The following is a 25264-nucleotide window of genomic DNA, read 5'->3' on the forward strand; positions in this document are numbered from 1 at the left end:
TAGTCAAATATATTTTTATGTGTTTAGATGAAAATTGTGATTTACCCACAAATGGAAACTGCACTGAGTTTACAAATGGGCGGTCTGATTGGTTTCCCCTTCCATGTGAGTTTACTTAGTTTCATCAGTTTAAACTTTAACTTCCTGTTTTTTTCCTTGTTGTTAGGCAGTATCCTTAATAAATTAGAAGGTTTTTTGTAAGAAGCTTAAGATCTCATTAACCCTTAACAGTTGGACTCCTTTCTGCACATTTATTGGTTAGGGGGAGGGGGGTACAAGGTAGGTCTTTCAACATCTCCTCCCTATTATCACAGCTCCTATTAGAGCTAGAGAGCTAAAAAATTTTGTGCATGTCCCCAGTTTGATTTTTTCAGAAAATGTTTATTTTTATGTAAATTTTATATTAGAAATCTCAAAAAATAAATTTAAGCAGCAGCAGCTGTACTTGGAAGCTGCCAGTTGCCGCATTTGGCGGTAAAATGGCAGCGGATCTTTTTTAAATTTAAATATATATAGACATGTAAGAAAGGCTTAAGTTTAAAATTTGCAGTCTCTAAGTCAAAAATTGCAGTCACATGAGACTTTTAAAGATTTCTGGAGACCTGGAGGATCAGGACATGCAGGACAACACCTGTAACCTGAAATTGACTTGAACACCTATATTTTACAAAAGGGTTTAGTACTATAGGATATTTTAATATTTTGGTAAGATAAAATTTGTTTAAGTCAAAACATATTTTTGCTCTTTACCTGGATGACCCTGCCAGGTTTACTGGCATCCTGTGCCCGCCAGGATGGAGATAATAAAAGAAATTCCAACTCTTAGTTATGTGTCATACTCATATTTAAAAAGTCACTCAGTTATAGACCCATATCTTTCACACACAGAAAATGAGATAAAAAAACTGGATAGTGTTACTGTGCCCCCCCCCCCCTTCCATTGACTTTTAAGGGTTAAGGGGCATAATCAACTTAAAAATATCTATGGCAGTTGGACTGCTTTTTATCAGGTTTTAGGTTATTTTTATATTCATTATTTTTCAAAATATCTTTGGTTTTTTTGGTCTAATTAAAAAATTTTTATGATAAGGATATCAAATTTAATTTTCATTAGTTCTAAGGAAACATCCATAGTAATTGGACTGTTCATAAGCATGTTTTAGGCTACTTTTATGTTTTTCACATGTTTTCCCATACCTTTGGTGTAATTGAATGCATAACAGTATCAAAATAAAATTTCTAGTTGCCTTTGGTGTAATTGAATGCATAACAGTATCAAAATAAAATTTCTAGTTGTGATAAAAGTTTCATAATTTTTATCCAATAAATCAATTCTTTATTTTTTTAAAAATCTATTTGTTCTTTTTCTTATCCATAATTTTTTAGTAATTTGCTATTTCTGGATGTTGTCAGATTTTAAAAGACAAAGATTTAAAAAAAAGAAACAAACATAAACCTTATTACTTTGAAAATAGAATTAAGCAAAATAATGAGACAAATTTATTCTATAACGCAGTGCTAAGAACCTTTAATTTATATTTAGGTAATTGTCATGGTGCTTGGACGTGTTATGCTGGTGAAGTCTATATAGGTAAGTTATTATTTCTAAATCTAATCTAAATATGAGCAAGTAAATATTAAAATAGTATCAAACAATTTAATATAATTCTCACAATTTCCACGCAAAATACATAATAATATAAAATAAATGTATCATTTTTGGTAATGATTATTTAACCAAAAAATTTTATCTGATCTATGAATGTAGGGACAATAAAGTTATTCTTTCAGTTTTAGTCATATTATTTTATAAAGACGTTTTAGAGTAGCTTCTGTATTTTTCATCATATAAGTAGGGTGTGATTTCAATTTAGTGAAATAATTTAAAACAATAAATTTAAATATTGCATACATAATTATAAATATCATTAGATGAGATTGAGAATGTGTGTTCTGAAGGAAAAGGTAACAATTTATATCTTTTTCTGTTTATATAAGAACATAATAAGTTATAAGCTTAATAAAGAAATGTAAACAATCATAGATGTAAAGTTCACCAAATTAATTGAAATCAATTATAGTATATATTCTATAATTTAGAATCATTAATTAAAAAAACTTATCCATACATTATACCCAATTTTCATTAGCATTATAGACAGACAGACACAGTAGTGTAAGAAAGATCTACACAATGATCAACACTGAGCATATAAGTAGAATGCTTTTTTTTCTGTAGCAAAGGATCTTGCTTACCATTGAACTGATATGGTCCTCCTTGACAGAGAAGTTCTAGGCAGCTTCAAATGGTTTTAGCTGGGGTATGGTTTTCAAATATTTATCTGCCATATCCCTTCCAATATATAGCCCCTAGATGCTAGAGACACATTAGATAGTTAACTAATTAGTAAATAAAGACAGATTCAGACAGTTAGGAGGTTGAAACAGTTTTATAAAGGCAGAAATATAATTCATGATTCGACCTTTGACATCTCACCACTCTATGTAAATATTTATTTTTTGGAAAATATGATGTTTGGATTCCCCTTTTACCAAAGGATCTCACTTACTGCTGAACCAATACAGTTATTCTTTACAGGCTAGCTTCTCATTGGTCCTGGGAAGGTTTATAACTACTTTATATTAGGATACCATCTCCCTCACAAGAGAAATGGTCAAATAAAATATTACTGCAGGACGTTGCTAGTGTTATAGTAACATGAATAAAGAAATATACAAATTGTTTCTAAAATTAGATATTCAAATAAGAAAAAATATTTAAAATGCCATTAGAGGCCTCTTGTAGTATAGCCGCTAGTTTCCCTTAAAGTTCCTAGCTAGCACAGAAACCTCCAACCCAATTGTTTTAAAATTCTTTACAATTACATATCATACATTTTGGGTCATAGCTTCAATAAGACTTAGTGTAAAGTATTAAATAAATTGTTTCTTACTATTCTAGAAACCCCTGAAACCCTGGTAACAACTATTTCTCCAACATCAACCACCACTGAAACTTCCATAATAGCATAACTTCTCTAACAACAACTACCACTGTTTTTTTTCTCTTTAATTATGTTGATAATAAATTAGAGATTTGGGGTTTAGATTATAGTTATTGTATTTTTATTTTGTGACTTAGACTGAAAAGGAGTTTGAAATTGCCTTATGCCACAATAAATTTCTCAAAATTTTGAGAATTATTTGTTCTTTATAATATAATAATCTTTCTTTTTTTAAATATAATAATCTGCATTCTAAAGTTTTTTTTATTATTTTATATAAATAAATGCAAGCATTAGCTTTAAAATGCAGTAAGGGAGGGGACTTAGGGCTGTTTATGAAAAGTTGTAATAATGTCTTAAAATAATGTTTTCCTATTCCTTAGCTTAACAACCTTGGACAACTTTTATCAATTTTAATTGGTTGATTCATTTAGTTGAAAGTTAAGGCGGGTTGATTTCACCCTTTTTTTTGATTTTCACATTTTTTCAAGTTGGCCAAGCTATAAATGTGTATTTCAAAGGCCCTGAAACTTAAAAAATCATTTTAACTCAAATAACAATTTTCGCGCAGCTAATCCAAAATTCGCTGTTTTGGTGTAGAAGCTCAAAATCCTAACTTTCTTATTTTTTAAGCCACAATAATAAAAAACCTATCAAAATGCACGTAAATTTAACCACAAAAACGATAACCTGAAAATAAACTAGCCGGAAAGGATATCTAAAAAGATACAACACATTTTTTTTATCAAATATCATAATATTTTCATTTTTTTAAAGATGGCTGTATTTTATTTAATTATAATAATAAAGTCATGTTTTTTCCTTTTATTTTTGTCTTGCATCAAGTTTTAACACCTCTCCATCCCCCCTTACTATGATTTTTAGGGAAGTGGGAACTGATAAATATTCTATTCCACTTATTTTCAAGGATGCAATTGTGTATCATGATAGATTCAGCTTAAGAATTATTTTGAGTATTTTTATTAAATTTTGATTCATTGTTTCCAAAATAGTAGTGTTCAAACTATTTAGCCAATAATTTCGTTTATCATCATTGGGAATGTATAATGTATATCAATTTATCATCCATAGTCTTAATCCCCTTTTATCCCTGAGAGACATAGGTTATTAAAATAATTAGTTTACCAAGAGTTTAACATAAGGGATGTTAAGGGATAAGACAATGGATGATTAATAAATTTAAATTGCCCAATGTAAGTTAAAATCATTGGTGGAAAAGTTAAACATTGTAGATTTGTAAAGCCAACAAATGATATTATTTTATGAAATATTGGGGACCAGTATAAATTATATTCCAATGTCCCCTCCATCCCTGTCATAATTATTAAAGAGAAAAAATATTTAAAGCTACAATAAAAGGGATCTTAAGGAATATGACAATGGACAATAAAATGTTATACATTCCAATGATTATAAACAAACTAATCAAAATTTAATAAATTAGGAGTTACCCATAGTTTCAGAACCAACGAGGTTATAAAACTTTCGGTACCTGTAATGAATTAATAATCATATAAACCATTAAAAAAATCATAAGAACCATTAAAATAAGGAACAAGTTCCATTATACCAGCACTCTTCTTAAGGGATTTGACAATGAACAATAATTTGAAAAATAAAATTACCTTTCTGTGGATAAATATTATTTGGTAAACTCTGCATTAAAATACGATAATAGCACTTGAAGTTTTTGGCAGACTGACTGACAGACATACAAAGTAAATTATAGAGTAGCTTCGCTGAAAACAATTAATGGATATAGAATATGTGGATTTTATCAGAAGGGAAAGTTTTTTGTCAATTAAGGTTGCTAATATTTATATAATTTATTGGTCAGGTCATTCCTACATTAGGAGGGGAGGGAAAAAGGGGGTGGTTGGGGGTTTATTGTTATATTAACCAGCTTAAAGAAACACTTTTTTAGTGCCGAATCCCTTACGTATTATATACTAATTTGTCATATCTTAACCTACCTTATTCTTAATAGTTAGTTTATAGGTCAATTTCTAATATTTCCGTAAATCTATGTGTGAAGTAATAAGTATTATATATCGAAATGGGGGTTTTTAGGGTTGACTAATTCAAAAATGGGTTAATTTTTTATGTAGATTTTACCGTTTAGTAGCTAAACAGAAAAAAAATACTTATATTTAATATTTTTTGAAAAATCACGAAACCTTACATGACGTCACTATCTTAAAAAATAATGATATTTGTTTTTATATCTGCGAGGCTTATAAAAACATATTTTAAATTTAAAATACAATTTTCTCGGATAAAAAGGGCTATATTATATTGGCCAACTTTATAAATTCACTGATTCCAATATCAACCCACCTTATTGAAAGTCCAAATGTTTCCACCAATAATTATAATCTACAGAATTACATTGGTTGGTTCTTGAACTTGATTGCTCAAATGTTTCAACCACTAATTCTAATCTACAGGGGGGTAATTTTGTGTATCATAATTGGGTATGTACATCAAATTATAGATTAAGATTATATTATATTTGTAGGGAGGGAAAGAACAATGGGCTGTAAATCCCATAGTGCAAAAGGTTTGATATAAGGACACAAAATTACTTTACTATGAAGATTACAATTAGTGGTTAAACGTTGGGACTCTCAACTTTATGAACCAACCAAAAAGTCCCCAAAGTTCTTAGGCCAACATATAAGAAAAAAATACTAGAAAAGTTTGGGGACTATTGTAATAAACAGTCCAAAGTCACCTCCCTCCTTGAGAAATATAGTTGGGGCCCTGTGTGATGCAATCAGATGATGATAAAGAATATAAAGAGATAAGACAATAGCCGATAAATTGATGTGCAACCCCAAAGAAGATACACAAAATAACCCATTCTGTAGAATTAAATTAGTGGTTGAAACGTTTGGACACTTATGTTTATAAACCAACCAAAAAGTCACAAAAGTTCTTGGGCCAACAAATAAGAAAAAATTACTATTAAAGTTTTGGCACAATGTCCCATCCCTCCCTGACAAATATAGTTGGGGCCCTGTGTGATGCAATCGGATGATGTAACACATTAATTTTGGAAAATCTATTTATTTATCCATGGAACAAACAATTCTCCTCCTCCGCTTTATTTATTACAATTTAGGTCAAGCATAATTACCCCTCCCCCCACTCCTCAACTACTCTGTAATTTTATTCTGCGCCCCTTGCATTTAGGGTCTTTATGTTTCAAGGAGAATGTTCACTTTAGAGGAGAACCATATTGGTTCAGCGGTTAGGGTGGCAAACAACTTTGGGTTAATTTTGATTGGTCTGTTCATTAAGTTGAGTGTCAAAAAGTTTCAACCATTAAGTTTAATCTATATCCTGGGATTTATGTAGCCTGAAAATCCATTGTTTAACATTGTATAAGTAAATTGAAAATGAGGGTAGGGTACTAGGGTATTTGGTTAGATTAAATTGGGAAGCCCCGTAGTCATAGGTCCCGCAGAGTTAGACCATTTACTATGCATAATTTTCCATACATTTAAAAAGTAAGGGTGTGGGGGTTCAGTGCTTGATAAAACATTTGTGGGAAAGCACAGATTTATCCAATTTAAACTTATTTATGTATTTGGCAAACTTTATAGCCAATATTTTATAGAATTTCCATTTTGTTTAACATCAGTGCAGTGTGGATGTATATCAATTTATTGTTCATTGTCTTATCCCTTCAAATACCTAGTGACTTCTACACAAAAGACAATATGGAGGTAAAAATAAAGCTGAAAAGAAAATGGTAAAAATAGATATATAATATACGTGGATATGGATATTATAACAGAGGAAAAATTGTCAATTTGGGTTGCTTACATAGACTTCATTTATTGGTCAGTTCATACATCCAGTAAGAAAGGAGGGGATGGGTTAAAGAAAGGGAAAGAGTGTGGGTTACCGTTTTTTGAGACCTTGTGTATAACAATTAATCATAGTACATGAAAATCAGGTGTAACATCCAAGTAATAATATATCCATTATGGTAGGCAATAAAAAAACTTGTCCGTCTGGTTGGTTACGTTATGTATTTGAACTCAGGAATATTAAAGGATAAGAAAATGGATAATAAATTGATGTACATATCCAATGATGATGAACGAAATCACTTTTGTAGAATAAAGTTATTGGTTGAAAAGTTTGGAACTATCAAATTACAATTTAATTAAAGTAAAGAAAGTTTTAGAGCATACAAAAAAATGTTTATAAAAATTAGATACCAATGCAATTTATAGTTCAATGTTCTCTCAATCCCTGATTTTAACTGGGCACGGCTTCTTAACACTCAGAGATATATGGATGATCAAAATGATTATTAATCAAACATTTGAGAAAATAAATATAGCCTAATTTTGTCTGGAAAAAGAACAGTAAACCAATGTACTAAAAAAAGATAATTCTGCATTAAAGTAAGAAGTTAATTTTTTTTTATTAATTGTCATCCTTTAAGTATTTTATTATATCTTACTAATTATACTTATATCTACTACTTAAATGCAATTAAATTAAAATTATCTTTAGAAACAAATTTATTGTAATTGTTTTCCTTGAAATAAAGTACTTGTTACTGACTTTTTTTACACTAATAATAAAAAAGTCACTAGCTGCTGCGCACCTAGAGCATCTAGAGGCTCTTTTTAAAAAGTAGTATGGAAAGACAAATAAAATGGCCCCGAACCTTCCCAAGATTTAAATTTATAAATGAAATAGCCCAAATCTATGTCTAAGCTGTCTATGATAAGATGTGATAAATATCAATTTTTTTTTACTTTCCTTTAAAGTCCTGAGTACTCTTTAAATGCTTAGGAACTGTAGGACATGACTTAATAAGATTAAAATGTATTATAGGTATATATGTCTATAAAAGACTGACTAGTCATTATGTATCCTATTATTTAAAGTAGTAAGGGTTTTTTTCTGTGGATCAAACCTTAATTACATATAAAGGGGGGGGGGTTGTTATGGTAAAAACAAACAAGTATTAATGACTTATATTATTTTACCTTTTAAAGATAAACATAATGAGCATAAAAAAAATAAGTTTTAACAATAAAAAGTTATATATATTTGTGGTTCTTTTGTTTTTATGTATTCAATTTGAAAAGTACTTATTGTACTCTATTCTATTGTCTTGGTTAAATGTCTTAAAAGTTTTAAAAGGTGATGTGACTTAAATTAGAGAAATTAGGTGCAGCTGTTGTACCTTACAATAAAACTACAAAACGCATAAATGAAGAATATAATATTCAGTATGGCTTTGAAACTGATAAATAGCCACAGGTAAGAACCAGTTTTCAGTCATAATATAAAAGCATGTATAGCATTGTAATACAGACAATTTTCCAAGAATATTTAAGTAAAAATTTTAAAATTAATATCAGTTTTGTTAACCAATGCCTGTGGCCCCTTGGGTCTAACAAAACTAGTTTTAATCTAATATTTTTTTCATTAAAGTACAAAGGAACCAAAGCACGACTGTCATATAATTTTTATACAAAATAAACCAAAATTAAATAACAGCTAAAAAAAAATGCAATTTATAAAATAATTAGCTATTAAAATGGTTAAATTTTAGTTGTTGCAAAAAACAACCCTTTTTGTTAATTGTTGAGTTGGGTCTGCTAAAATAAGCTCTACAATTCAATTTCAAAACATGTTTTTAAGGATTAAGTGGTTTCTTGTAAGGTGTATGTAGAAGTGATCTTGATTAGTATACACATGATTTTATGTATTTAATTATTGACTATTAAAATGTGTTAAAATTGTTGAATTTAAAGTTTTTTAATGGTACTTTTTTCTTTAAATTATGTAACTTTTTGCACTATATTTAATTTATAACCCTTATTTTACTAATAGTAAAAATACCAGAAATTTTAGTTTTTAATCCAATCAATATAGATTTTAAAATAACTGTAAAATTTTATTAATTATTACTACTTATTAATTTGAATGCTCAGAGAAAAAAAAGTTTTTAGATTAAATCACAAAAAATAACACTCATTAAACAAAGAAGATATTTGCTACAAAATAAATTTGTTTTCAGAGAATGATATTCTTTACTTTGTTTACTTTAGTTCTACAGATGAAAAATATAGGTATGATTTATTTTGTATACCAATAATAGTATATAAGATATTTTATACCTTTTTATATATGATTTTTTACAGATTCCTTTCCATTGGAAGATGATAAAATTGATCCTACAGGTTATTTGTGATTTTTAACGTTTAAAATTATTTATTATAAGAAGGTTTATAATATTTAGTTCTTTAAAAAAAACCTTAAAACTATAAATAATGTAACTATTTGCATTTCAGCATATACATATTTATTATACTAGTAATTTAAAACTCAAGGTGCATTATTTGCAAAGTGTACCACTTTTCTGCACTACCTCTCCGATTTTGTTAATACTCTATATTTTGGTCCATTGGGTGATTCAAGGATGCTAGATGGCCAAAAAAATGTCCCTGGATGTCTAGATATCTAGCTATCTATGAAGGTAGGTAACAAAAATTTTAAAACACCCATTTTTTCACAATTTAAAAAAAAAAATTTTCATCAATCTTTTATCCAACCTATACATTTTATACACCAAAATAATTGTATATTCATGTAAAAAGCGCATGTAATGCTATTTTGACCAAAACTCAAGTTTACAGGGTGTCCAACAAAAGTGCATTTTGGATATCTATCGTAATACCTAAAATACCTGTCCAAAAAAAATCATTTTTTTGGCTTAAATCCTGTGTTTTATCTGTGGGCATATGTGGTATATAAGGGTTTGGACTAAAAGGTTGACAAATTTCACTCTGGGACAGCCTGTAAATGTGATTTTTGCGTCTGTAAAGTTAAAAATTGGTCCAAATTGGCTATTTTTTTCAAATTACTTTAATATGTGTCTGAGTATATTTGGCCATAGTGTTTTCTGACCAGATCAAGCACCCTTTTTTGGACACCCTGTATTTTCAAAATATGAGAATTTTTTTTGGTTTAAAAATTTTTATTTTTTATTTTTAAGTTACTTAAACTGTTTTTAACCTATTTTTAAAACGTATATAAAAAATATACTATGACACCAGTAGAATCAGACTGCAGAGCCTAAATTTGAATAAAATCCCCAATAAACTTTTTGGGGGGGATTTAAATATTAATTTTTACTGTTGCCTTGATCATTTTGACCGAAGCTAAAGGTCTTTTTTTATTTGGGTAAAATTCATAGCTTTTAGAGTGTTTTGCTTCATAAATATTGTATTCTGATATAGAGTAAAATTAGGCCTTATGATTTTACTATAAAAATTCACTAAAAAGTTAATTCTTTATAATATATCAAGGAATTAACATTAACATGTTTGTGTTCTCTCACTTATCTTAAAAACATAAAAAATGGCTGTAACGGGTTAAATGACAACAAATGTTTATGCAGTACAACAAATTTATTTTTGTCACATATACAAATGCGTTATAAAATAAGATTATTAAAACTTATTTTTTAAAATAATTTTAAAAAGAATGTATCTTTTATGCGTATGGTTTCATTCTTTTCAATTTAATTAAATAAAAATTATATAACTACATTGGAAATAAGTCACTTTGTGAAAACACTCTTTTTTTGAATTGTTAGGAATTGAAATAAAACAAGACTTCTTATTGGTTAGATTTCAGAATCATTTGTTTTATTGTAAATGTTAGATTTTTCAATGAAATTAATGTTTTTGGAAAAAAAAATTATTTCCAATGAACAGAGTAATGTTTTTTATTGTATCAAAATAAAGTGAATTATATAAAAATGTTCTGTAAGCCACAATATTACCTGAAGTAAAAAAAGAGCCTTTGCTTCGGTCAAAATGATTACAGCAACACTAAAAATTATTTTTTAAATCCCCCAAAAAAAGTTTATTGGGGACTCAATTCAAATTTGGGCTCTGCAGTCTGATTCTATAGGTGTCCTAGTATATTTTTGACCCCCCATTCAAAAATAGGTTATAAACAGTTTAAAACTGTCACATAGATACAGATTTGACTAATAACATTAATATGTGCCTATTTTACAAATTTTCACACTTTTGGGACACCCTGTGCATGTTTTTAAAAAATGGTGGTTTTTGCACATTTTTGGGGGGAAGGAGTCTTTGTAGGGCCATAGACTATTTTTTCATTTTTTTTAGAAAATTTTAAGGCACATCATTTGTTATTTATGCATCAACCGCCTCCAGCAAACTGTTTTGCCGTTATTCAAGGCCAAAGGCGGAATTCTAGCATTTTTTGCTGTTCCTGAGGTTTCAATGGCATTTTTGGTAAGAAGACGTTGATTTATTAAGATAACTGTGAAATACTTTTATTTAGGTAATTTAATTTACTAAATGTGAAGTAAAATTTTTTGTATATCCAACCAATTTTTGTCAAAAGGAATTTCAATTGCACATGATTTATGTTTCTTTTATTACTTATGTTATATCAATTATTTATATTATATTCACTTCATTTTCTTGTTTTAACAATTGAAATCCATCTCAACAAAAGATTAGATGCACAAAAAAATAATACTTAATATGAAATTTATTAAATTAAATTACCTAAATAATAGAATTTCAGGGAGATGTTGATAAATTAACGTCTTTGTACCAAAAATGCCCATTAAATCCTTGGGAACGACAAAAAACGTCAAAAATTTCGCCTTTGACGTTGAATAACGGCAAAACATCAATTTAAAAACATGCACAGGGTGTCCCAAAAGTGTAAAAATTTGTAAAATAGGCACATATTATTGTTATTAGTCAAAATTTGTAACTATATGACAGTAATAAGTAACTTAAAAATAGAAAAAAAAATTTAAAAATACAAGAAAAAAATTTATATAGTTTTTTGAAAATATAGGGTGTCCAAAAAATAGGAAAATATTGATCTGGTCAGAAAACACTATGGCCAAACATACTTAGACACATATTAGAGTAATTTGAAATAGCCAATTTGGACCAATTTTTAGCTTTACAGACGCAAAAATCACATTTACTGGCTGTCTCAAAGTGAAATTTGACAACCTTATAGTCCAAGCCATTATATACCACATATGCCCACAGATAAAACACAGGATTTAAGCCCAAAAAAATGATTTTTTTTGTGGACTTGTATTTTGGGTAATACGCTTAATATCCAAAATACACTTTTTGTTGGACACCCTGTAAAACTTGAGTTTTGGCAAAAATAGCATTACGTGTGCTTTTACATGAATAAACAATCATTTTGGTGTATAAAATGTATAGGTTGGATGAAATATTGATGAAAAAATTTAAAATTGTGAAAAAATGGGTGTTTTTTAAATTTTTGTTGCCTACCTTCATAGATAGCTAGATATCTTGACATCCAGGTACTCAGAAAATCTTTTATGGCCATCCAGCATCCTTGAATCACCCAATGGACCAAAATATAGAGTATTAACAAAATTGGAGGGGTAGTGCAGAAAAGTGGTATACTTGGCAAATAATGCACCTCATATATAAATATATAAGTAAAAATAATGCTATTATGATTGCAGGTGATGATAACTATGGATATTCATTTGTAAGGTAATGTTAATCACCCTATTGAGGGCATTAAATACACTGTAATAACTTTTTAAAACTTTCTATCATGATTGTCTTTTAAATAACAGTCTTGTAACAGTATATAAAATTGCCACTGGAATAAAATTATTTTCAATCTTGTTGAATTTTAATAATTAACTTTGCTTTTAAGTATATCTTGATATCTCTCATAGTTTCTGATATAGCAGGAGAAAGGTTCCTGGAATAGGATTTTTAGGAGCACCCCAATAAAAGGGTTAAATAAGTTTATTATTTATATTATTTCATATTTTTGTTATATTATCTACATTCTTAGAAATAGCAGCAAGTTATGGCAAAATGGTACAATACATTACAAATTTCTTGATGAAGAGAAATTCGGAAGGAGGTGCTAATTTTTGGCGAAAAATGTTTAGTGGTTATTTTTTGATACTCAGTTTTGTCTTGATTTTTTTACTAACTTTGTAGTTGTCATTTATGATATATTTTGAATAAATGAAAATGTATAAGAACAATTATAATTATAAAGATACACTGAGGATGAGAAAAAGTTGGTAGTTACTCAGATGAAGAAAATTGAAACACAGACAGAGGGTATAGAATTTTTCTTATTTTTAGCTCTCCCATTAATATCATTTTCTGTCATTAGTAGAAAAAAGGATTATGGAAATTAAATTAAAGGGTTTCATTGTATTTTCACAGTAACATTTCTCCTATTTTGAGACCCTGGGGGGCTTAACACTGCAGGGCTAATTTCCTAACCCTGCTCCTTCGTTTTCTTTCCATGATCAAAAAAAGCCATAAGAAGTAATCTTTTAAAATGAAGTAATTACATAAGAGCTTAATAAAAGAGACAATTGTAAATTAACTAAAATATATATTTGTAATAGGCTGTATAAAGTTCCGTGATGTAAAATCAAGTGGAGAGACTTTTTTCTCCCAAGAATTGGCAATTCACAAAAAATCTCCAGAAGAATGTAAAGCAACAATAGGTAATATATTTTTACTAATAAGAAAAGTAAGTTTAGATATATGTATATGGTCCTTATAATTTATTATTACTATGGTTGTTACAATGAAATTGGGAAAATTCCACAGTATCCTTCAGTTAAGAGGTTGAAACCATTTTCTCCTCTCTTTTTCATGATATTTTCATGGCTGATGTAATCTACCATTCCATTTTGGCCTCTCTTGCTAATGATATGATTAAGGCTGATATGGTTTATGTAAAGTACCATTCAACTTTTAGGAAGGAGACAAAGTTTTAACAGTGGTTTACTTTTTTAACATTGACATAACAGAAATCCTCCACACTAATTTTAAATTATGTTAATTGTAAATTTGGGGGGGGGGAAATCAAATATTACTCTTTTTTAGGAACAAAACAGAAATGGAAATGGTTTTCACAAGGTTAATGGGAATAAAAAGGCTAGGGGTGGGGAGTGCTATGTAAAGCTAAGCAGTTCATTACTCATTGGTTTGGCCAAGGAAATGTCTATGAGTTGATCCTTAGTTCAAAATTAACATTAAACATTAACCAAAAAGCAATCAAAAAAAATGATTTATTTTGTTATAGGATTTACAGGAACTGACACCAATTTAAATCTTGGAAGTTTTAGCTGCTTTGTAGATAATGGTAATGAGTGTAGATAATTAAGTAATATATGATTATTTTCCTTTTTAAAAGTAAGAGGATATCTGTCTAAAGGGTGTTAAAATAAAAACTAATCGCTTCACTTTATTCAATATAAACCTTACAGTTTTAGTCCAAAACTAATAAAAAATAATACAATTCATGCCCAAGCAATGACAATGAGAAAACAATATTGAATTTTGAATCTACACACCCTTCCAGAGCCCTAGAGCTTAAGACCTAGCCCTTGCAGAGAAATTTGCCGAAAGTGCATATTTTATTACAAATTTGTCTTTTTAAAAAGCAATCGCTCACAATTTGAACCACCATAAGTACTTAAAATCTTGTAGATAGACCACACAATGTTTAGAGTTTTTGATGGGGCATGTAAAGACCTTTCTTTAGACACCTTAACAAGGTTTCTAACACAATCTTAGCCAATTTGGCATCAAAAAGAAAGACCTGGCAATCACCAAGAACTAGGAATAGACAGAGCTGTCATGCCTCAAAGTTGGATGGGAATGTCTTTTTTATGTCAAATTGGCATAGATTGAGTTAGAAACCACGGTAAGGTGTCTAAAGAAAGGTCTTTACATGGCCCATCAAAAACTCTAAACATTATGGGGTCTATCTCCAAGATTTGAATTACTTTTGGTGGTTCAAATTGTGAGCGATCGGTTATTTTTTTAACACCCTTTACCTGGTACTACTGAATAACCAATTGAATTATAAATGTATTTTATTTCCAGTCTGCATAGTTTTCTTATGTTTATACATTATATTGCCTATTAGTCAGGTGATCAAAATGTTTATCTCAGGCCGCACAGTATTGCATGAATTAGGTCATGTTATTGGAATGGTTCATGAACAAAACAGGTAAATTATATGCAAATAAAATCCTGAAATGATTAATATTTTTAAACCTTATCTCAAATCTTTTGTTTACTTAAAGAATGGCTTTTTTGCCAAATTTTTCTATAGTCAGGATAAGAAAGATTTTTTCTTGATTAAGTAATGATGCAGTTTATTGCCTTTTTTCCATCTAAAGCCAGTTTAACCACCCCTCTTATTTTTCTGATTACTTTATAAAAACAGTGAAAATAATTAAAAGAAGGACCTAAAACACAGATTGTTTAAAAAAAGGAAGAAGAAAAATATGTTTTTGACTTATGTATAGTCAAAAATTCAATTTTTCAATAGGAAAGTACAAGAAATATTTAACCCTGTAGCTCCTACAGGAGGTGAAATATTAGGGATAGGGGGTAAACGTTTAGGGTTCAGTATGAGAAATAAGTTGATATTTGTTTTTGCCTTGTATTTAAATAAATTAACATTAAAAAAAAAATTTATTGTGTTTAAGGCCTGATAGAGATGACTATGTCAATATCATTTTTGAAAATGTGGAATCAGCAGCTATACGTGCAATGAAAAAAAGAGAGAGCTACAATGAAACTTATAATGAAAGTGGTGAAAATATTTATTTTATTTACTTCTAGCTTTTGGGGACATAGCAAAGATTCTGTTTAAAATTATAATAATTTTTTATTTTAAAGTTAGTATGTTTTTCAACCTATTTTTAAAAAAATTACACTATTCTAAGACATGAAGATATATTTCGATTTTAGCAATCATTTTCAATTCATTTTGTCTAAAAAAATATAGGCATGAGACATTAGATAACAGCAAATATGATCAAATTATAATAAATCAAATTACAATAAATCAGGCAGTTCCAGGTCTCCAGGAAACTTTAAATAGGTACTTTGACTGCAATTTTTATGTAAAAACGATTTTTTAAGTTTCAGAGCTTTTTAATTACATATTTATAGCTTGGCCGACAATAAAAGTTATTAAAAATAAAAAAAAGGGGGTAAATCAACCCACTTTAATGTATACATACTTAATAACTCTTTGAACATTTGGTTTTAACAAAGATCCAGACCTATATAATAGACTTAGTTCTCAAATATTTAAAATTTTATGCTCTTATAATGGCTGGTGCAAATTGTGTTTAATATATGTATAAATATTTTCAATGAATTTAGACGATATACGACTTCTACAGCATAATGCATTATCCAAAGACAACAGGTTGTAAAACAAGCACTACATGTATAGAGATAAAAGAAGAATATAGAGTCTTGTTGGATGATAATGTTCTGGAGAAGTATCCAGTAAGCTTATGTCCTAATTAATTTTTATTTATCAAATGTTTTACCTAAAAAAACTAGGCAGACAAGCCAAAAAATTTCCACTAAAATTTCTTTTAAAATATACAAGACCCTGGAAGGAAGCCTACAAGAAATACACCTTTCTAAATACTGAATGACTGCCACATGTTAACACAATACTCCAAATTTGAAGCATTTTATAATGACATAAAAATTTTGTAAGTTTGTAGCACTCCTGAAAAAAATTTCAATATTAAATTATGTAAGCTAAAACCAAAATTTTGAGCTTATTTTTGGCACAAAGTTAGAATGTTTGTAATTGATTACCTTTTTACAATAAAAAAAAACTACAAAATCTTAAAACAACAGGGGTCATGCTTATAAATTTTTGAAACACAATTTATGTTATATTTGTCATGTGTTCATAGTTAAAATTTTGATATTTTTTTGTATCTATTATTGTATTTAATGCAGGAAAGTTTATCACCTGCAGATATTGTAGAAATATCAAGAGCTTATAACTGTACTGTCAATGAAACTACTTTGGTATGGAATTATCTTTATTCAATTAATTTGTAATATCAATATTTTGGGTTTCTTTCAAATGTCTAAATCACCAATATGATTACTATATATTTTGTCATATATAACTCATCTTTTTAAATTTAGAAGTTTTACAAGGAATATGAAAATAAAATAATAAATGCCAAAATTCTAAACTACAATGGTAACTATAAGCTGTTTTGTTTTCTAAACTATATCATAAAATCTTGTAAAATAGAAAATTAATATGAAAAAAATATCCCTATGGCACTATTTTTTAAGATGTTTTTAAATGAATTATTTATTCCATTGCAAATAACGTAATATTTGATTTTGAGTAAATATTCATTTTGACAGTATTGACACCATCTGAGATTGTTGAAATTTTTTGATAATTAACAGATTTTTTTATTAACAGTTTAAAACCAATGTTAAACAATAACATGTTGGTGAAATAAAAATATATCACTTGTTCATTTAATACTTTGGGATATAGACATTCATTTATGCTGAAATTTGTTTTAGTAAATAAATCCTTCAATTAATGTATTTAGAATGGTTTAATTCTTCCAAAGATGGTGATGTTGATACTGTAAGTGAATTCATTTCTGTTGAATTAAATGAAAACACAGAGGATAATGATGATTTTGATAGTAAGTACATATTTTATTTAATTATTTAATCTGGGTTTTACATGAATGCATAATTTTTAACTTGGACATTACCCTATTTTTAAGAAAAATGTGTGTTTACCCCCAAAAAATCATGATTGAATTATTAACTATGGGCATTTTGTGAGTAGGAATAATAGATTGCATGGCAAAATTAAACTACAGAAGTCATATTGACCAAACAAATTATTCATTATAAATTTTTTATAGTATATCATACAAATCTTATATTTGTAGCCCAAGGTCAGTCTATCTAATTGTATATCTGTCTGTCTCTTGTATTTTCTCAGTTGCCATTTGATATATATGGCTTATTTCTTCTCAGATGTTTTTACAATAATGTCTGCCTATCTGTCAGTTGTAAGGCAGATAAGTAATTATTTTTATCATAGGTTTAAACATTTTAAATTTGTTTAAGTAAATATCTCATATAATCATTGCATTTAGAATGGTTTAAAGCATCTAAAGATGGTGATGTTGATACTGTGAGTGAATTTATTACTCTTGGATTTAATGTCAATGCAGTAGATGATGATGATTTTAATGGTAAGTACAGGTTTCATTCAATCTAGATTTTACATGCATAAATATTCTTTTTAACTCTTTTGAGTAAATTACCTGTAAAATCAAACCATTTATTTGCCTATAAAAAAAATTATGATTTAACCCCACAAGAACAGGAGAAGGTTTTATCTTATTTTTTCTATGTAACTTACAGACCCCAAACATATTAATCTTTAAAGAGATCACAAAGCAAGATTATTTTTTTTATTTTCTAATTCATTTTAGCTATGTACAGTTGTTATAAGAATTCTGTTTATTTAGGTTTCAAAAGATAAAATAAATTTTATTTTTAGATTTGAATTAGCACAAAGAGAAAAGTCATTCTATCTTTTATCAGACATTTAAACATCATGTTATTTCTCTATACATAGATATATTTCTCACTCCTGTATTTTCTGAACTGTTTATAAATTTTACAAGTTCTGACATAAAAATAATAGATTTCAAGTCTCAACAAACATTTTCGCCCTTACAGTAAAAATTCATTTGTAGAAAACATTTAAAAATAGGAAGAAAATGATTATTAAAATTATTTTCTAATTCAACTAAACCAGAGCAAAAATGATTCTAACAAAAATTAATATTGCAAAATAAATTAATTTGTTAGTAGAAAATCAGGAATAAATAAGTTATATCTTTAATTATTGATTTCAGCTTTCCTTAAATATTGCAGTTGTACAAAAATGTGTTTTAATACTTTTTTTACAGGCTTATTCTTAGTTATTTTAAATGTTAGTAAATATTAGCAGACTTGATATCTGGTATGAGACCTTCTTATTTGAGGAAGAAATGATGAAAATAAAAATGCATATGCCTAGGCTTTTACTATAAACCAATTATAGGGCTAAAATCTGCAAAGATTTTATAACTTATATTAACTTTCAGTGACATTTGTTTGGGTCTTTCTAATCCATATACCTCAAACTATGATTTACTTTTCATACTTCTTTTATATTTTAATCTGTAACATTCAAAGGAAAGAAAAGGAAATGATGAGATGTGAAGTCCCTTATGTCTTATTGATGCATCTACCTGTAGAGCGGCCAATTTTGCAGCTAGGATAATCAAATTTTAGGACGAACTTTTATTTTTCATAACAAAAAAATTACTTTTTCTGATCATCACCGAAAAACGGCAAATAACGGAATCAGCCATTTTTGGCGGTTACGGCAGTAAAACAGCAGTTGGCGGCACCAATTAATAATTTTATCTGTTTATTGTTGCTCAAAGATTTACCAAAAAAAATTTTTAGGTCTCTAGCTGTAATAGAAGCCATGCTATTCATGATATATGTCTATAGTAAAAGCCGGACAAAAAATTGGTCATAAAGTCGGTCAGGGAGCAGTCAAACGGTCATAACACCACTTTTCTCAGAAGGTCATTGATATCTAAGTATTCACCAAAAAAAATTTACTGTTTTACCTTATACACAAAAGTCATAATATAGAAATTAAGATTTATTTAGAATTTTTTCTAATTTTGGTGCCACCCAACTGACTTTGACCAGACACCACACCCAACACAGACCAGATATCCTAATAAAATCAACTCTTGCCGACGTATAATTACTAAACTTAAAAAGTCATGAAGTCACAGCTCTCCATCTTACCTACAGAAAAATGAGATTGAAAAAACAAGAGGGGGGGGGCTCTTAGATCCCCCCACTCCCCGATCTGTAAGGGTTAATACACATTTTTAATACTATATATCATTATACAGATAATTAAAAAAACCTTTAATAAATTTGATGTATTTTTTTCAAGGACATATCCTTGTTTTTTTATTCCTTCTGGTTGTCTCACAAAAATGGAAAACACAGTTTTATTTAAATCACCATGTAAATCTCTAGGCAAGACCAGTCTAATGTATGCAGCTAAAAATGGACACCTAGAAGTTATCAAATTATTATTAGAAAACTATGCTGATTTAGAGGCTAAGAATATTTATGGTAAGTACTAATATTCATCTATTGATCAAATAATAAAGTTATTTATCTTACTAACTTAATATATAAATACTTCCTTTCTTTTTCTTTTTTTCTGTACATCTAAAGGGTGAGCAAAAAAAAATGCGTACCTTTTTAAAATTGAAATTGCGCGGCTTGTGTTAATAGTAGAAAAATACTGCGCATACCGTTAGAACCGCTGAAAAGTCTATTTTTAGGAATTATAAAAACGATTCCTGTGCTACGCATAGTTTAGGAGCTACGTGTTAAAATGTCCCAACTGACTTAAAACTTGACTTGCGAGTAAATTTTGGGACATTTTACCATCTGGCTCCTAGATTATTTGTAGCACAGGAACCATTCTTATATTTCCAAAAAATACAGTTCATAGCGGTTCTAACGGTATGCGTAACATTTTTCTACTATTAACACAAGCCGCGCAATTTGAAATTAAAAAATGTAGGCATCTCTTTTTGCAAAATATCTTCTCTAATTTTTAGTTATATTTTAAAATTTACTCGCAAGTCAAGTTTTACATCAGTTGGGACATTTTAACATGTAGCTCCTAGACTATGCGTAGCACAGGAATCATTCTTATATTTCCAAAAAATAGACTTTTTAGCGGTTCTAACGGTATGCATAACATTTTTCTACTATTAACACAAGCCGCGCAATTTCAATTTTAAAAAGGTACGCATTTTTTTTTGCTCACCCTTTAGCTATTGTTTGTATATAAGCAAATATTGTGTTGTTACATTTCTATATTTAGGTTCAAACATCTGTATGTTTATAAATATATATAAATGCTCTAGGGAGAACCAGTCTTATCTATGCAGTTGAGAAAAAACACCTTGAAGTTATCAAATTATTATTAGAAAACAATGCTAATGTAGAGGCTAAGAATGTTTATGGTGGGAACTAATATTTAATTGGTTTAGTTTACTCATTTTTCTAACTTAATATATTCTTTTTCTGTATTATATGCTCCTTTTCTTTCTTTCATTATTTTGTTCTCTACATCTTTATTTTTTAAAGTTAGTATGTTTTTCAACCTATTCTAAGACATGAAGATATATTTCGATTTTAGCAATCATTTTCAATTCATTTTGTCTATTGTAGAAGTTAATCAAGCAATATTAGGTCGTTTTTATTTCTTCAGGCAGAACCAGTTTAATGTATGCAGCTAGGTATGGACACCTTGAAGTTGTCAAAATATTATTGGAATACAATGCTGATATACAGGCTAAGGATAATAGTGGTGAGTAATTACACCAATATTAAAATGTAAGTAAATTGAATTTCATTATTATCAAAAATTTGGCATTAGGCGTTTTTCCCCTACTTATACCTATCATATTTATAAATATATTAAAAACACTGTAAGTAAATCTTTTATATATATTTAAAGAGAATAAAGACCTATTTTTTTCATGCTCCTGCTTGTTGATACCCATTTATATATTAGGGTGGGTCAATTTTGGACATTTTTACCTGACCCCAAAGCATGAATCAGAACTTGATTTATATAAGTTTAATACACCTTTGGGAAATTTAAAATTTATATTATGTAATTGAACCGCTGATGACCAGACATAAAATTGTATAGCTATTTTGAATAAAGAAATTAAGGGTAATAAGGATAAACTATAATTGTTTTTCATATAAACCTGTTACAATATATACATCTTCATTTTGATTGCTCAGAGGTTAGGATGTGTGATTTTTAGGTCTTTTTTTCTTGTGAAACATCCAGGTAAAAAGCAAAAATATTGTTTTGACTTAAACAAGTATTTTATGTTACCAAAATACTAAAATATCAGCAAACTTCAAATGCCTCCTGCGACTGCAATATTTGACTTAAAGGGACTGTAAACGAGAAAATTTCTCTTCAAATTATCAAACCTTAATATCATCTCATTTATATAATCTCAAAGATAGGGCACAAATATCTCTCGTTTCCTTAAAAAACAGCTTTTTCCAAGATTGGGGAAAAAATTTCTGGACTCTATAAATGTGCAGTTAATTGTCTTTTTTCCTTCTATAGCTAAAACTAAAGTTTTGACATAGTTCTCTATTTTTCCTGACTTTTAACATAATCCTTGCTTTAAACAATTGTATAGTTACTTATAAATTGATAAAATAAGCAATATTTTTTTTATTTAATACCAAATTTAATAACAAAGCTAGAAACAGGTATTTTTATTAGTATCCAGATAACTTTCGATGGCCCATCTCTCAACCACGTTTAATTACAAATATTGTAAATATTAAAGATGCAATATTTCTTTTTAAACAGTCTGATAAAAGTGTAAACTAATTCTCCAAAGTTATTGTTTTTTTATTGTCCAACACAATAAAAAGGATATTATTATATTAAAGGACGCCTGCAAGAAATACCACGCTTTAACTGCTGAAAGACTGCCACAAGTAGACCCAATACCCCAAATTTAAAGCCTTCAGCTTCAATAACAAAAAAGTTCTAGGCATTTCAAAATAGCATTTTATGTACAATGAAATTTTTGAAAGATTTCCAATGCTTATAAAAGAAAAAACAATATGAAATTACGTCGCCTAGACACAAAATTATAACCTTATCTTTGTCAGAAACTTAGATTGCCGGTAACTGATTACAATAAAAACACCACATTTCATAGTCAAAATCTATGAAAAAAATTCGTTTTAAATTGCATTTTAAAACAAAAATCATAGCAGAAACAAAGTGGGAAACTAACACAAGCTCAGTTGTGATTGGTTGTTAAGCTGATTCAGCCTTCTGATTTGCTACAGTACACTCGGTACAACACAAGTTAAAGCTTATAATTTTGTTTCTAGGCCACGTAGTTTAATTCCAAAGTTATCAACATGAGCATTGCAATTCTTTCAAAATTTTCATTGTACATAAAATGTCATTTTAAAATGCCTAGAACTTTTTTGTTATACAAGCTGAAGGCTTCAAATTTGGGGTATTTGGTCTACTTGTGGCAGTCTTTCAGCAGTTAAAGCATGGTATTTCTAGCAGGCTTCCTTTGAGATTCAACCCTTTGTAGACAGTGATGTATTTTTTTGTCAATAATACGAATTTAAAATAGATCTTTATTACCTAATTACTATGTTATTAAAAAACTAATTGGCAATTTTATGTAAAAAAATAATTCCTTAACAGTAAGTAAATTGTTTCAACTATATATGACAAGTTAAATATCCCTACAAACATTAAAAGAAACAAAAACGTTCAGATTTTCCCTGTTTTTTCCTTTTTCCCTCCCAAAATACCATAAAATCAATGCATTATTCCTGGATATTTTTGTTGACAGGACATTTTTGGTTGATCAGTGTAGTGAAATATGCTTAGAAAATGTGAAGATTTGATAATCAGATGAGAAATTTTTATGTTAACAATCCCTTTAACTTTTCTAATATGGCTAATCAAATAATAAAATTTTGTGAAAGTCCATGGAAATTTTCCCACTGATTGCCAATTGCAGTAGTAAAGGCAAGTAAAGCTGCTGCTGCTAAAATTTATGTTTTGTGATTTCTAATAAGAAATTGACAAAAAAATAAACATTTTCTGAAAAAAAATTTATAACAAGGTTCTTCTAGATTAAAAATAAGAAAATTACAGCATTTTCAATTTTGCAGAAAAGGACAAAAAAGAAAGGTTGGTAAATAAAACGGTAAGGAAGCGAAAAATGACTATGACTTATAGTCGGAAATTCATTAACGAACTGGAAAAAATGCTCAAAAATTTTAAGCCCTCTAGCTCTAATTGGAACTGAGATAATAAGGTAGAACACTTTATATGAATGTTGTCTTTGCAATTTTTAGTAATGAAATACATTTTTGAATACCTAGTTGCATTCTAAAACTCAATTTTTTAATATTATTTTTTGGTCAGAATTTTCTAAAGTACATTTATCTGTTGCATCCCCACTTTGACTAATTCCAATATGAACCCATATATATACCTCTTTTTTTTGTTTTATATATCTAACATTTCTTATTAATGTTGTATCTGTTTCTCAAGGCTTGACCAGTCTAATGTATGCAGCTAAACATGGACACCAAGAAGTTGCCAAATTTTTATTAGAACACAATGCTGATGTAAAGGCTAAGGATAAGGATGGTTAGTATATATTTAGCGAGTAATCAATTTAGCCTTTAATTTCTTATTTGATGCCTCTAATATCTAGAAAACCATATAGGCAAAAAGAGGCAATTTAAAAATTGTAATAAGATATGTAGTAAATTACATTTAAAATTACAAAATTGGTTTAGTGTTCCTTTTATAAACTCAAACTATTAATTGGAGGATGTAGGGTTGTAGTAGTTCTAGCAGTTCAGTTGAGTTCAGGGCCTCTCTTTTTTGGACTATTTTGTCCAGAGAATACAGCCACCCTGTTCCTCCATGATGTCATGTCCTTGGCATGTGCTTCTCTCCATGTCAATTTTAAATTATTTAGGTCCAGAGGTTCTGCAAATAATCTGTCCTTTATTATTTACTCAGGTAGAAAATATCTAATGATGATGTTTTATTTTAGGCAAAACAGCTCTGGATTTTGCAATGAAATGTAGCCCTCAAGTTAATTGTGATGAGACTGTTAAACTGCTTATGGAGTCAAAATCAACTTCCATAAGTTGTTGAGGGATTGGAAATACTTTCTAATCTAAATTCTGGCAAATAAGCTATCTGTGGATCAATTTTTAACTTCAATTATCTGTGCTTCATTTATAATTAAAAACAATTTTAAATCTAAAGATTATGGTTCAGCAGTTGTCCTCTAAAATATTAAGGGTCAAATTTTTTTTTAAATATTTCTTATTTAGAAAAATCATTAATTTCTACCTTATACTATACTTCATAATAATTAATGCATAAATCCCTTAAAAATTTTTTAATTTATCAGAATCAATCTTTAAAGAGGAGAAAAGTAACAAAAAAATCGTTTTTCCATTAATTGGTTTTGGATTTGCATATCTTTTAGGTTCACCAGTATTTCCCAAAATGCTGTTTTTGAGATCTCATGCTTTATTGGTGCTGATTGATAACAAATAACAGTGGAAACTTGTAACTAAAAGATGAATCTACATTTTATAATTATATTAAAATCATCTCAAATGAAAAATAAAGCTGCTATA

General features: G+C 28.5%; 2 protein-coding genes and 1 long non-coding RNA gene across 3 annotated transcripts; all 3 read left to right on the forward strand.

Moving 5' to 3' along the window:
- Positions 1-1944: 1944 nt before the first annotated feature.
- Positions 1945-15730, forward strand: LOC145314993 (astacin-like metalloprotease toxin 2). The gene is made up of 10 exons (XM_080155062.1): positions 1945-1965; positions 9082-9133; positions 9206-9244; positions 12574-12604; positions 12918-12989; positions 13131-13195; positions 13492-13593; positions 14178-14237; positions 15053-15110; positions 15595-15730. Exons 1-10 carry the CDS (start codon positions 1945-1947, stop codon positions 15728-15730), a joined length of 636 nt encoding a protein of 211 aa, XP_080011188.1.
- Positions 15731-16285: 555 nt separating this feature from the next.
- Positions 16286-21068, forward strand: LOC145314995 (uncharacterized). Its single transcript, XM_080155063.1, has 7 exons — positions 16286-16408; positions 16880-16951; positions 17075-17132; positions 17503-17601; positions 18067-18165; positions 20033-20131; positions 20941-21068. Exons 1-7 carry the CDS (start codon positions 16304-16306, stop codon positions 21048-21050), a joined length of 642 nt encoding a protein of 213 aa, XP_080011189.1. The 5' UTR covers positions 16286-16303; the 3' UTR covers positions 21051-21068.
- Positions 21069-21273: 205 nt separating this feature from the next.
- On the forward strand, positions 21274-24846 carry LOC145315342 (uncharacterized). Its single transcript, XR_013878049.1, has 3 exons — positions 21274-21386; positions 24153-24251; positions 24667-24846. It is a non-coding gene; the product is annotated as an uncharacterized LOC145315342 (long non-coding RNA).
- Positions 24847-25264: the final 418 nt, after the last annotated feature.

The sequence above is a fragment of the Acartia tonsa genome, chromosome 3 (assembly GCF_053477335.1).
Source record: "Acartia tonsa isolate MP-2025a chromosome 3, ASM5347733v1, whole genome shotgun sequence".
NCBI classification, from domain to species: Eukaryota; Metazoa; Arthropoda; class Copepoda; order Calanoida; family Acartiidae; genus Acartia; species Acartia tonsa.

What these genes read in the sequence shown, in the direction of transcription:
- LOC145314993 (XM_080155062.1), top strand. Translation starts at nt 1,945, where the DNA reads ATGTGTGTTCTGAAGGAAAAG. An exon ending in TGATAAAATTGATCCTACAG is followed by an intron (nt 9,245 to 12,573) that starts GTTATTTGTGAT and finishes TTATGATTGCAG; the next exon opens with GTGATGATAACTATGGATAT. An exon ending in AATTGAAACACAGACAGAGG is followed by an intron (nt 13,196 to 13,491) that starts GTATAGAATTTT and finishes TATTTGTAATAG; the next exon opens with GCTGTATAAAGTTCCGTGAT.
- LOC145314995 (XM_080155063.1), top strand. Translation starts at nt 16,304, where the DNA reads ATGCATTATCCAAAGACAACAGGTTGTAAAACAAGCACTACATGTATA. An exon ending in ATGTTCTGGAGAAGTATCCA is followed by an intron (nt 16,409 to 16,879) that starts GTAAGCTTATGT and finishes TATTTAATGCAG; the next exon opens with GAAAGTTTATCACCTGCAGA. An exon ending in AGATGATGATGATTTTAATG is followed by an intron (nt 18,166 to 20,032) that starts GTAAGTACAGGT and finishes GTAAATCTCTAG; the next exon opens with GCAAGACCAGTCTAATGTAT.